This window comes from Amblyomma maculatum, chromosome 6 (assembly GCF_055883805.1).
Source record: "Amblyomma maculatum isolate TAMU_Amacu chromosome 6, ASM5588380v1, whole genome shotgun sequence".
Lineage (NCBI taxonomy): Eukaryota > Metazoa > Arthropoda > Arachnida > Ixodida > Ixodidae > Amblyomma > Amblyomma maculatum.
The window spans coordinates 58,495,308-58,508,840 of NC_139349.1; the positions used below are offsets into that span (position 1 = coordinate 58,495,308).

A 13,533-nucleotide genomic window follows, 5' to 3' on the forward strand; every position below is an offset into this window, starting at 1 on the left:
CTCGCCAAGCGAGACGGCGCGTCTTTCCGCGGAGTCGGCGCACTTTCACCGAAGAAGCCAGCTCAGCTGTTGTAGTGAACGTGCGGCGCTGGAGAAACCTGGTGTGCAAACTGGCCTGTGCTGGACGCATTGCTGAAACAAGCATTTCCCATGCACGTTAAAGCTTCAAGTAATTCACACCTTTCTGTGCCGACATGTTTACGCTATGTTATCGTGAGTACGGGCCAGAAATCGTATTGCAAGATTTACGTAATCTAGTGGTGCAGAAGTAATTTATTTCAGGAACTAATTTACTAAAACTGACACCGGAATGTAAAATGCGTGCGTGTGCAGGTCTGCTACGTGCAACAGTGCTTCGCTAAGCCGAACGTTCGCGTGCGTTTCGTGCTAGTATCGCTTGCTGCCGCTGCTGTTGCTGCAGCTTCTTGCTAATCGCGTCCCGTAACGGTTACTCGACACACGCTCATACACCCTTTACATACGCGATATATTGCCACGTGCCGGTCTGTGCTACAGCATACTTCACGTTTGCTTTCCTTTTGCTGCCATAGCAGACGCGCGGCGCTATATCATGTTTCCTTGTTCAGCGCGAAAGTGCGCACGATATTGGATCACTCATTCGCGGCAATATTTGTTGCATAACCACGCAGCGAGCCGCGATTTATTTCTTTATTTTTCAATGCTGCACGCAAGGCTGGCCCAGTCAGTAGGGGCATGAAACGCAAAACATAACGCGTAATAATTATAAATACACATGGCACGCAAAGAAAGCAAAAGCTCTTGCATAACTCAAACGTACAAAAACACAATATTATAGCGAGTGCAAAAGATTCAGGTATATCTAATTCAGAAGTTTTCCAAAGTTATGTGAACGGAAAGCAGACTCGGAAACCGCATTTTAGTCGAAAATGGTCGGGAAGAAGACAAGAAGACGACTTCATTCGGACATATTATTTTTAGATTTTTTTCGGAGAAGTTCGAAACTGCATTTGCGTGCTTTGGTTTTTGCAAAACAACGAGACAAGTATTTGCAAAAACAGATATTCTGCGTACAAACCGTAAAGCACAATGACTCGCATATAAATTTCCCTTCGATAATTGTGGCATTAGAATCGGCCAATCACGGCATTGGTCTATACTGTGACTCAGTTCAAGAGATGTAAATTCCTGGAATTAAAATCATCAGTTATTTTTAATAGCATGCATTCATGTGCATGCATGACAGTTGTATAAACTAAAATTTTACCGAAGCTGCAATCGGTCTGATGTGCCATGTAACGAAGAATGTAACATCAAGGAAGTAACACAGAACTTTCATCGCGGATTTGAAGACGAGGCATTGGAACATATCCCTCTGCTTGGTCTTTGTTCACCTAAAAGCACTATATTAACAAAAGCCAAGAATGAAGAAAACAATACACGCGATAGAACTTCATTTGTCTTAGTACTCGTGTTTTCTAGCGTCATATTTTGCGCTTGCTGACCGTCAGATGCGCGATTAGTATGGCTACTATATAGGCTTTGCCAAAGTTGCGCGAAGGTATCGCATAAGCATCAAGTTATGCGGTGAAGCCATACGTCGTCTTTGCAGAAGTCGAGCAGTCAGACTGAAAAGCAGTCGAGAAGAGATTACTTTGCCTGTCCTAATCGAAATAAGCCACCGTCCCTGCAGCTCGCACAGAGCGCGGCACGTCGTCCCCGCGACGGATGACGCAATGTAGCTAAAGTGCCTGTTGGGTCGGCTTCACGGTGTTACACGGTTGCTTGGAGGCGAAGAAAAGGAACGAGAAACGCGGAACTCTGGCAAAGCCTATATAGTAACTCTAGACTACCCTAAAGTAACTTCAGGCTACACAAAGAAGCACCTGTTTTTGCAAGGCAGAGCGGTCAGAAAATTAAAACAGGGCCATTGAGCAATTATCCCACGACATATCATTTGCTACATTGTAGTCCTGTCCAGCCGGTGACACGGAAATATCTCCGAGAAATTGCAGCCCTTACCAGAGTTAGGACTGACTTTCGCGATTGGGTCAGACCTGCACCTTAATGCGCTGTCCACAGTAAGGAAATATATAAAGCACGTTTTCTATTTCCCTTTATGTTAGGTTGACTAACGAATAATTATTATCCATCCCATTCAGCTGCCCCCCCCCCCCCCTCCCTTTTGCTCAATTCCTCTCCACCGACCCTGAATACCAATTGAGAGCTGTGTGAAGCACCTATAACCATGCTTCCTAAAACGCAATGTACTCTTACCTCAAGCATACACCACAATGACTCCGCCACCCAAATTCATCATGCTCATCTATATTACCCATTAATCTCGCTGTTCATCCCAGCTGACAGGTCCTGCACGGAACTCTGCACATTATTGCGCAGCTCTTCAATATCGAGCCTGTGTACTATGCAGCTCTTATCTCCTTGTATTTCCCTCGGTGGTGCCGGCTCTAATCATGTCGTTTTAGATTAAAGATATCGACGCTAATGATGCTCGTTACAGACTCAAGCGCAAGATAAGCGCAAGCACCTTCATTGCGCCAGGTGTCTTTTCAGGGATCATCTCACTTAACGCTGACAGGGGATTCATTTATTCATTCTTGGTAAATTGATGTACACTACAAACACCAAAGTGAAGGATTTATGCCGACTGGTTGTTTACCAGCGTACACCAGGTTAAAGGAAAGAGTGACAGAGGTTATTCTTTTTTTTTTCTTATTCTTATAAAACCCTGAAACCTACATGGTTCGACCACTGCATGCATAAAGGCGCTTGACTGCGCCTGATGGTAAGTACAACCCAAGAAACGAAAAGCAATGAAAAGCAAGACCGAAAAAATACACCTTTCTCGCAGCGGAGAGAACGCAAGCTTCCTAGAGCAGCCTGGTAGACATTAGATTTAGTCGATAGGTAACGGTTGATAAAGTTTCAATTAGTACAGATAGATGGCAGTGAAATACGCAAAAAGCTATAGCCTTCATGTACAATACGATTCATTATTAAAGGGAACGTGGGAGCGGGTGGACTAAACACTTTGCAAAGCGCTGCCGCCGACAGCTAGCGAGAATAGGTGGCACCATATGCATGCTCGGGAAGAGCAGCCAGCTCTGCTTACTATGCATGCACCTTGTTCGACCGTTTGTCGCCCTCTCTCTTGGGAGTGCTTTGTAAAGGCTGGCGGCCACGCGGTCTCATGTTCCGTTTAACAGTGGACCATACTGTATACCTGTACATGTAGGCTCAAAAGGCCGATGGTCCGGGCAGGAAATTACGGGATCCTGAAAGTGCGTCTTAGCACCAGACCCGTCTGAGAAGAAGCACCCCAAAAGTGGAAATGATGCCGCTTGAAGACCAGGACACGTTGCATCTTCTGTAATGCGTCTTCGGAGGGATCGCAGACACATCAGTCATGACGAACTGTATTATTATAGGCTACTGAAACTAAACAGTGTAACTAAAGAGTTAAAGAAACTTTTTTTTTTTCTCTAGTCAGCCGCGGTGAACCAAAAGCTAATAATAGGTTGGCTGCCGAGCCTCGGAGTTCAATCTCGATCGCGGTGGCCGCTTTTCGATGGAGGCGAAAAGCAAGGCGAAGTCTGTGCACGTTAAAGAACGACCGGTGATTGAAATTTATCAGGAGCCCTATGATTACGGAGTCCTCCAAAGCTCATGCATCGATTTTTGACGTTAAACTCAATACGTAAAAAAAAAAAAAATTCAATAGCTTTATTTGAAGAGGTGATGGTGTTTCCCCTGACGTGAAGATGGATCTGCATACTGGGGTTGGTTTTGTGCTTTCCATCGATACTAATCAGTTCCGTTTTATGCGAAGCAAGTTCGAGGCCAATTTTGGTTAGAGTATCATCAAGACAAAGAACGGCCGCCTGAAGTTAAGTCTGCATATATTTGTCAACGCAATCCGCTGCCTCAGTCCAGACAGTAATATCACCGGCATATATAGCGAATCTTGCGCTTTTGCCGAGTTCCAGAATCTCGGCGACGCGTGTGCTGGCCAAGTTGAACAATATGGGTCCGAGGATGGAGCCCTGGGGTACAGTCCTATCCAAGTAATAGGTTTTGGGCACCCATCCCGGAGCTTTGCCATGTAGTTTAAGACCCATCTCACCCGATGTCAAGAAGTCTTCTTGAATAAGCTCATCGCCCATGCGGCTTATAACGCCACGTATTATGTATGACCCACTGGCGTCAGTACACAGAGAAAATGATTACGTGCCCCCACTGCACGACTCTAACGCGCGGCGGCATATCCCATCTACTCTGGGATTACCCTGCTTTTTCTACTGGACACTCCGAGATGGAGCCCTACCACCTGAATTGCCGTTCCTTTCTAGGAACTGACGCTAACACACAAAAGATATTTGCCAAGTATAGCTCCCTTAGTGGCCTGGTCAGAGCATTATCATTTGAATGACGACCTGTGCAAACAATGAAGATTCTGCTTACGCCCCCGTTACCCCATCCATGGCCATGAGCCTTCCTATTTAATAAAGGACTTTCAACTCAATAGCCTTATCTTAGATGCCATTGTATTAAATCAAACAAGAAATGGGGTCTTGAGAAACTCCGTTTATAAACAGCATTTCAACTGCGGGAATTCAGCCAACAATGTTGTTTTGGCTTCTTAAAATCTGCGAAACCAGATCCGAAGGAAGGCCGGCAAGAGGACTGTCGTGATCCCATTTCTGGCTTACTTCACCCTCGAGTGTTTCCTTTCTTTTTCTTTTTTTAGTAGGGAATGACGCCTCTCGATAACAGATTATTATCCAATCTCTCAAATAATTGTTCAAAGGCCGAGTACAGTCACGATCCGTTAAAGCCTTCATAAAACTTTCTCCTATTTATTTATCAATACTGCTCTTAGCTTTTAACTCCCGTGTTTTTATATGACTGTACAGAAAAAAATCTGTCATAGCTAAAAGCATTCTAGAAAGCGACCCGTTGGTAAATAAATACGCTCAAGGTTATTACACGCACAATTCATGCAAACAAAAAGTCAGTGTGACCAAGACAACAGCAATACATTCGGTTGACATCAAATCACTTGTGGCTTATGTGATGCCTGGGTATACCCGACAATGAATGCCGGATTTTCCACTGCATAAGTCGCGCATATTTGTTAATGCTTCTCTTCGCATTGGCATTGAACGCGCGCGGATGATTTAGGCTATTACGGCTTCCTCTGGCCCCGATTTCGTTTAAATTTTATCTGGAGCAAAGCGCAATTCTCCTAGAAAGTTGAGCAAGCGGCGAGCGAAGCTGCTGAGTTTTTCAGATGCACTACATCTCGCCTAAATACATTTTCTTTACCGCTAGAGAAAACTGGCATTTTTTGGCAGCATGCACCTTTGTTATGAGCATATCCGCGTGCCACGCAATGTTTGCGCTGGGTGTGCATGCACAGGAGGGCTCTCGCAAGACTAGAGACCAGATAATACGTAAAATAACAAAAACCTCCTGTTTTTAAAAAGTAGATGTCTTTCATTTATCGATGGTAAAATGAAGGCTTTGGTATCAGCACAAAGTGTTCATACCATCTGTTGACTATTGTCAAATTATAATGCTGTTTTTTTTTTTTTTTTCATCGAAACAAAAGCAAAAAAACCGCGCATTACTGTGGAACTTCTTTGGTATTTACAGAAACGTCGCTGGCATCACAGTAAATATTTCATGCGCACACGGAAACATGATTTTGAGTACGTCATGAGAGAGTCAACGTTAGAGAAGCAGACATGCACAAATGGTTCCTTGCATTGTCCACGCCTTCTAATACACGTACACATTTCCGAAAGTCCGATAATGTCCAACACTGTAATGAATCTTCGTGGCATGCACAGTCAGTTCTTGTCCCAGCGCTCTAACGTGTATCCTGCTTTTCTCGCAGCACCGGGAACACAGCGTCCAGCGGCCTCAATGAACGCCATTAGACATATTTCACAGTAGAGTACACTTGAGCAGTCGGGCATAGGGTTTGTGACACCTAGTCTGTTGCACATTCCGCACTGACAGGCCCCGGGGGGTCATGATCCTATCATTTCCACTGTTTAGTGCAGCACGAAACATCACGAACAACCAGTCAGCATTGCGTCCCACGTCCTCCTCATCAGCTCTGGAGTCATTCCATGTCCAGTGAACGCGTGAGCCATTTCGCATGGTTCTTTCACTGGTCGTCCGCAGCTAAACCTGTCGTCTGTCTCAGGCTTGACACCGACTAGAGCTGCACACCGTCCCGTCACGAACACGTCCTCCACGGGCACCCACTTGACGCGCGCTGAAGCCAGCAGCAGGTCTTCCACCAGGTCCCCCGATATCACGTAACCCGCGCCTGCCACAAAGTCCGGATGCGCTCTGGGCAATGTCCGTAAGTCCACCGGACTTGGAGGCTGACCGGCGCTTCCCTGACGCAGCGGTATGGCGGCGTGTCTCTTAATGCAGCCCTGAATCCACCGCCTCTGGTCGGCCATCTCGTGCTCCAAATGGTGCACAAGGTTATCGAGGTTCACGTAAACGTCATCGTCCGTCTTCATGACCTGCTCGATATCTGGGCAGAAGGACCGTGTCCAGTGCAGCATCATGACGCTCTTGAGCGTCAGGTTGTCGTAGCTATCTACAAAGTCCCCTTGCACGATGTCTCCGTGAACTTGTGACTCGGCCTTTACCTCCAGGTCGTACGGCGAACGGCCTAGAAGGAAGAGCACTTTACTGTTTCGATGAGCCTGGTACGAGTGAAGCCCCCACGTATCGCGTATGGCGTCCCTGGCTTCCCGGTGGTTCGGGGCGCTTGTCACGAATATCATAAGCCTCGGTACAGCTTCGAAGCCTCGACATATGTGCGAAGTATCGATGACGTACGGATGAATGTACGGGTTGTTGCTGCTGGTACTCGCTTCGGGGAGCTCGTCGACCTCCTCGTGGACAACATCGTTTTGCTCGTGCTCGCTGAACTGCTGAGGTGCGATGAACATGTCCCCGTCGTTACTCTCTACGTCACCGTCCTGAGATTCGGTGCTGAACGACCGGATGAGAATGAAAAGCGCCAGACAGCCGGCGAGGATGACATACGTTTGCACCTTGCTGAGCCATCGCGGAAACCGTAACGAACTCATAGTCCTGAAAAGGAGAAACCAAAGAGACAAAAAAGCAAATATTAGTCACCTCGCTTCGCAAGAAATAACCGTTCCATCGTGGACTAGCATTTTAGCCCTCAATGTCCCCAAAAAATAAAGCCTGGATATTGTAACCACGTTTCGAACTAGAAAGCATCTTTCACATTCGAAATCTGGTCCTGTCGCCCTTCATCACTGGCTTATACAAAGTCTCTGCTACGTTATCACTGACTTCTGCCCTGCTATGGGAAAGGGGGATGATATAAAAAGAACGGAGTCGAATGAAAATAATAATTTTAATACCCCGGCTTATAAACGTGCGACAACTGCCTACCTCAGCCATAAAAGTCAAGATGTTAGCACAGTATGCTATCTAAAACTTTCACAATTGAATCTTTAGTGCTGCAACAATTGTCGTGAAAGCGACTTTTTGAGTATTCGTCGTTTTCTTTTCATGCCCAGCGTTTCCTATCTTTGGCAGCACCGTGATAAACAACAACTTAGCAATGTCGTTATGTTGACCTTTCTTTATATTAATTCGCCCGCTAAACAACCTACCGACGAATGTGGTAAAAATACATGAGTATTACAAGACAGAATGAAGCCACAGGCATTACTCCGAGCGATGTGCGCACAGACAAAAACTTATCAAAATTCAATATTAAATCTCCGTAAAGGCTTTCTTTAAGAGCTCTATAGTTATCAAAAATGCTTTCTGACTACATCCATGTACTTTTCTTAGCGTCTCGAACGTTTTAGCCTTAACCTGAAGCTGCAATGCCAAGAATATGCTTGTTTTCACGGAATAAAATTTTGTTTGAAAAATTTAACAGGTTGTAGCACTCAAGTCTAATATTAACGGGTCGATTATCTTGACGATTAACATGTATAGGCGAATGCTAATGTGCAGACCGCATGAAAGATAAACTTTATTAATACAAAACGATTTTTTTAATCATGCAGTCGATGGGCACCTTAGTTTAAAAGGTTAGCTTCGGCTGCGACTTCTCGCGCGCGGTGGACCAGCAAAAAAAAATGATAGCAGAGGCCAAGGGGAGGGACAGTCAGTGTTGCCACGAGGCCCTTGATAAGTTGCATATGGTTGGTTGGAGGATGCTCGCGTATTCTCATAACGCGTGTGTTTAGGGAACCTGCGGAGGTTTCGCGGGAATGTAATTTTTACACGTTTTGTTTAAAATCGCAATAATTATCAATACAATCGCATATCTGTCCTCGGCAGGCTTCTAGCTTAATGCTATTGATTTTCAAACACGCGCCCCATTGACTTTCTAATGCAATCTGTCTTATTACTTGTGAGCGCAGGACAAACATCAGGAGCAAACTTTTGGTACGAACTTAGAAACTTGACCACTTCTATTAATATGTTGACAAATATATTCTACCATTTTACACAGTTGGCCCACAACTGTTTAAAAACGCACCCCGCTGTTTTTTCAATGGCACTCTTTGTAACTGTAGGACAAATTTCAAAAGCACGATTTCGGCACGCTTTGGAAGCTTGGGCCATTTTTATCAATGTATTCACAAAACGTATCGTATTATTCCACACTGGCTCCGAAATTGAATTATTTCCCAGAACGCGGCCCGTTGGCTTTCCATGGATGTTTGAACTACTTCCTGCGAGAGCAGGAAAGATCTTATAGACGAAATTTTATCACGCATTGAAATCTTAGGCCATTCACGCCAACATGTGCACAACAATACCTTAAAATATATCCTACGTTTGCCTCCTAATTAAAAAATGTCCCAGTACCATCGAACTGAAGATGTCGAAGATAGATTAGTTCATGTAAAGGCAGAAAGGTCGGACGGAAAGTTGAACATCTGGCCTTCTGCTCTGCACTGGTGAAGAAGAGGAAAAGAAAAAGGGACGTGACGAGTGGCGATGCGGTGAGAAGAGGTAAGAAAATATATAAGGGTACAAAAGCATGGACCACAGTCGCATTTCGAGTCCCGTTTCACTCAAGAAGCAGCAAAGAGCCTGCACTTCCCGCACAGTTTTTCATTTCTTCGGCAAAGCACCTGCAGTAGTGAATCCTCAAAGAGAGGCCTGCTGTCTAAACGCTTCCAGGAAGAGGCAATAGTTATGCTTTCGCGCACATATACAGAGCACACCAATAAAATAGGCTCAAAAGTCCGCATAATACATCAAATGGAACATTCTACGGAGCTCGCCTGTCCTTGGGCATGCACTTGGGCATGAAAGCAACGTAAGTCTATGTAGCAAGCAGGCATGATGACGTGGAACTCCACGCGGAACATAAAAGGACAGTTTTGGGGCTAGGTTTTTTATACGCATGTTTCGGGCATCTCGCTAGGCCTAGTAAGACACCGTCGCACTCTTCATACAGTTAGTAATAACACAAGCTGCATCTAGCATTGAACATTTACAGGATTCACTTTCTTGGGTGCGGAAATGCGAGTTCTCTGCTATAGTTTCGTTATGAGCTCGTTCTGTATTTTCTGTATTTCGTTACTTTACCGATATGTGAAATTTTACTCGTTTTAATCTTTTCGTCATTATTTCTGTTTTTTTTTTCTAATTTCATTATTTTACTTCTTTCTTTTATTTTCGTTTTTTTCTAGCGTAAGGACGCCGAATGTGTAGTGGTTTGCACACTCGCCTAAGGAAAGAAAGGATAGTAGGCCAAGTCCTGGAATGGACACGATTCCCTTTTTTTATTTTCTTTATCATGAGAACACGCGTACACGTCTCTGATGAGGCAATAAACGTGAGGCAATAAATGCACGGATTCATTGCAATCCAATCTTGTGGCCTTCGGCGCGAGCAGGTCTTAAGCGCTCACTGCCGTTTAATATCAAAGATTCGTAAGCGGCGCGACGAAGAAAACTTCCCAAGATTTATAAAGTAGGTTTTGAATATGTGGATAAGCACCATTTTTTAGATGGTTCCCCACAGGTACGGCAAATTGCTTCTCGAAGGGGCCCAAGCAAAGCAGCGGTTGGTGTAGAATTATGCCTTAAAACGAACTCGAGAGTCGCCTGCTGAGGGGGTATCCCCACGGCTCGATCGATGTTTCTGGTGAGTCTGGTGACACAGAACCGACAGTGCATACGTGAACATAGTTCTAGTTCTGGCATTCTGACCAGATGTATGCCAAAGCAAATTGCTTGAGTCCGCTAACTGGGAACAAAGATTAGTTTAGTGTCGAAAATATCCCCCTCCCCAGGATCATCGATAGTAAGATAACATGTCAGGTAATAAAATCTCGCCCGGAAAAGGTCAGAGGCGATTAATCGGTCTGAACTGCGAGTAATCAACAATTGTACGAAGCTTCACCTAATCTCTCACATTACAGCATGCACTGAGGCAGCCTGTAAAGTGATCGCCAAGTCCAGGACCCTTGGTCTTTTTTCATTCTAAAAGCGCCTGGCTAACGTTTTGTTCTACATGCTTTACTTTCAGCACTGAGGCGATCTTTTTCCCTCGCTGCCGGCGAAGTTCAATGCTTCGCTCTAGTACAGTTAACAAAAGAAGTTATTTCTTATAAGCAAAAAACGTGTGCAGAAGAAGAGATTGAGGAGCGCGGAAAACCGACCCTCTGAAGTTCAATGCTTCGCTCTAGTACAGTTAACAAAAGAAGTTATTTCTTATAAGCAAAAAACGTGTGCAGAAGAAGAGATTGAGGAGCGCGGAAAACCGACCCTCTGACTTTCTTATCTCTCCGGACGGACCCCGTGGAAACAACATTAACGTCCCCTCCTCTTTCGCACTTCGTTCTCTTCGCTCCAAATCGCGCAGTGCTGTAACACGGTTTGCAAAATTTACGGCGAGAAAGTGGGATACAAGAAGAGCACATCGAAACGGTTCGCTTCCCACACGAAGCCTCTCTCTCTTATCGGGGAACTGGATTTCGTCTTGGAAGAGCGCGCAACACTGGACGCGGTATACGCCCGCGGAGCCCCTATCAACGCCAGACGCCGTCTACGCCGCACCAAGCGAGCTTGCGCACCGTCAGCGAGAAAGGCGAAAAACCCAGATGTACGTACGCAAGCTAGGCCAGCGCCGGCACCCTGGAGAGCGCCCGAGTGCTACGAACGCTAACCCAAACCCTCGCTGTATCCTTACGCTCTGTTCTTGCCTTTTCAAAATAAACATAAACCGCGACGTGCACACTTGCTTGTTATAAAGATTAACACCGCCCTGGGGGAGAAAAAAAAAATGTTCCGGAACTAGAAACAAGCCTCGACTCCGTAGACCATAACAGAACGCATGCAGAGTAGAGAATTTAATTGAGCAAAAAAAGCTGCGACGTCTAAAACATGTTGTAGCTCCGCTGTACTGAGTACTAGCGAAACTCGGAAGAGTTTTTCTCCTAGCTCCGTGCAAAGTTTGGCTCGGAAAACGAAAAGTTCGCATTTCTAGTAACTTTCTCCGCTTCCTGCATTGATGTGTACCAGAAGCTGAAAAACCATCAGCAGAACCTCTTCTGGATGACAGCCAAAAAAAGATTGTAACGTAAGGATACGCAAAGAAGCACAGTCGAATGAAGGGATGTCATATTCAAAACGTTAGCTACACAGTTCGTCCCTGAAACACACTCCCTGGGAAGCCCTACAATGGATCTGCCTAACTCCAAGGGGGTACAAAATGCTCTTGGCTTTTATACAGGATCTTCTGCAACCGTTTTCGCCATTTCCGCGCGTATTTTGAAGCATTTTACATGCCTTTTGTTACTGACTCCTCGACAGGCCGCTCTAGAAACGAGAGATACGTACCAGGCATGCTTGGCTTTTGGTACCTTAAATTGGCGTTATCTGACGCATGCCTGAAACACTATTCGTTAACAATATCCCATTCGTTAATGCATCTGTCATTCACAAGGAACAGATGAGCATCATTTCAAAATCCCTTTTCTGGCAAAACACGAGATTGCAGGATCTTGGATGAAACAATAATGGCCGAAGTTCAGCAACCGCCACTTTTCATTTTATTTTTGCTTTCTTCACCATCCTTACAATAAATGTTATTTGACTATTGCCTCAAATCGATTACCTTGCCATTTTCCCTTCACCCTGGTCGCCTGGCTCGTTGTATGCGACTATAAGTTCTTCATGAATGGCTGTCAAGTGCGACCCAAATCTGAGATGTTCAAGATACTTTCGCCACGACACAAGCACGCTATCTGCACTCATGCACTTTGATACAAGCCCGTTTCCCACATCATGTTTAAGTTGAGAGTGACCAATTTCTAAGACTGAGAGCGAATGTAGCGATCGCATTTCAAGTTCATCTAATAAAAGGTAAGATAATATGACGACCACTACGATATTTTTATGTCGCAAAGGTGGAATTATTCAAACAGCACCGCAGCTAACGTGCTTGGGTTGCGTGAGGTAGCGACAATGATCTACTTTGCGAAAATAACATCACCGAGAAGCTAGGCATCCTGTCAGGTTCGAGAAGTCTTTTAACTGTTAGGAAAAGATAATTGAGCAAAATACTCTTGAAAACGCGTGCCGGGATCATGCCGAACTACATGCGGACGCCATCCGACGAAGCACTCCCTGCGACCTCGAGGACCAGCGTCTGCTCGTTCGCCGGGCTGAAGACACAGCAAGGGCTATAGGGGACCTGGACTGAGGGTCCAACTCGCAGTCAAACAACATGTAATCTCCATATCAGAAAATAAGTGTCTTTTTTTTTCACTCACTCAGTTCACGGTGTCGAGGCCGACGCAATCCGGCACCTGATCAAGCATTTCGGTGCAATGCGCCGGCTTCGACGCTAGGAGTGCCTCATCAGGTGGTTCGAAGTGATCCTGGAACATGTTAGCAGGGGCTCTTACTTTTCCTCACCATAGTATCTTGATGCTCAAACCACTAGGCCATCGTTGCTGTCCGATGAAATGTTTGCTTAGAAATTCATTAGAATCTCAAAATGTCGCAATTCTAACTGACCCAAATTCAGCTCTAGACATTCATCAGCCCTGAACATACTAATACTCTCCAAGGGTGCCCATGTTAAACGTGAAATGTTTTTGGCTCCCATTGTCAGCAACCTGGAGGCGACGTCGAACCAAAACCGAGAGCCAAGATACGGCCACCGATTTCCCGTCATCCGGAATCCGAAATGGTAACATCAGGGCATCGATTGAGATCTAAGGAGAAGAGTTCTCCGCTCTCTAAGCCCTACAGGACAAGAATATAAACGCTGATTTTTGTAGCCCGAACGAGCCACAAAAATCATTGTTTCCAATTTCTTCTCAGCCTTCGTTTGGATATATCACTCAATGTGTGCATTTAATATGCGCTAAATTTTAACTTGGCATTTCTAACAACGCTGAGCAAAGGGCAGACACATGACACAATACACCTCATTGCTATCTATTGGCTGTCAGAAACCTTTGAGAAAAGGCCGCTTTAGAGC

General features: G+C 45.3%; 1 protein-coding gene across 3 annotated transcripts in view; it reads right to left on the reverse strand.

The window, feature by feature from the left end:
* Window positions 1-2,265: 2,265 nt before the first annotated feature.
* Window positions 2,266-13,533, reverse strand: part of LOC146185833 (beta-1,3-galactosyltransferase 1-like) — a 37,153-nt gene continuing 25,885 nt past the window's right edge. For 2 of the 3 annotated variants that reach the window (XM_084606752.1, XM_084606751.1), the window contains exon 2: window positions 2,266-7,125. In XM_084606752.1, the coding sequence (XP_084462878.1) occupies window positions 6,078-7,125 (1,048 nt within the window). In that variant the 3' untranslated portion in view covers window positions 2,266-6,077. Of the gene's footprint in view, window positions 7,126-12,817; window positions 12,926-13,533 lie in introns of all 3 variants that reach the window. The other variant, XM_084606753.1, reaches the window with a different exon arrangement.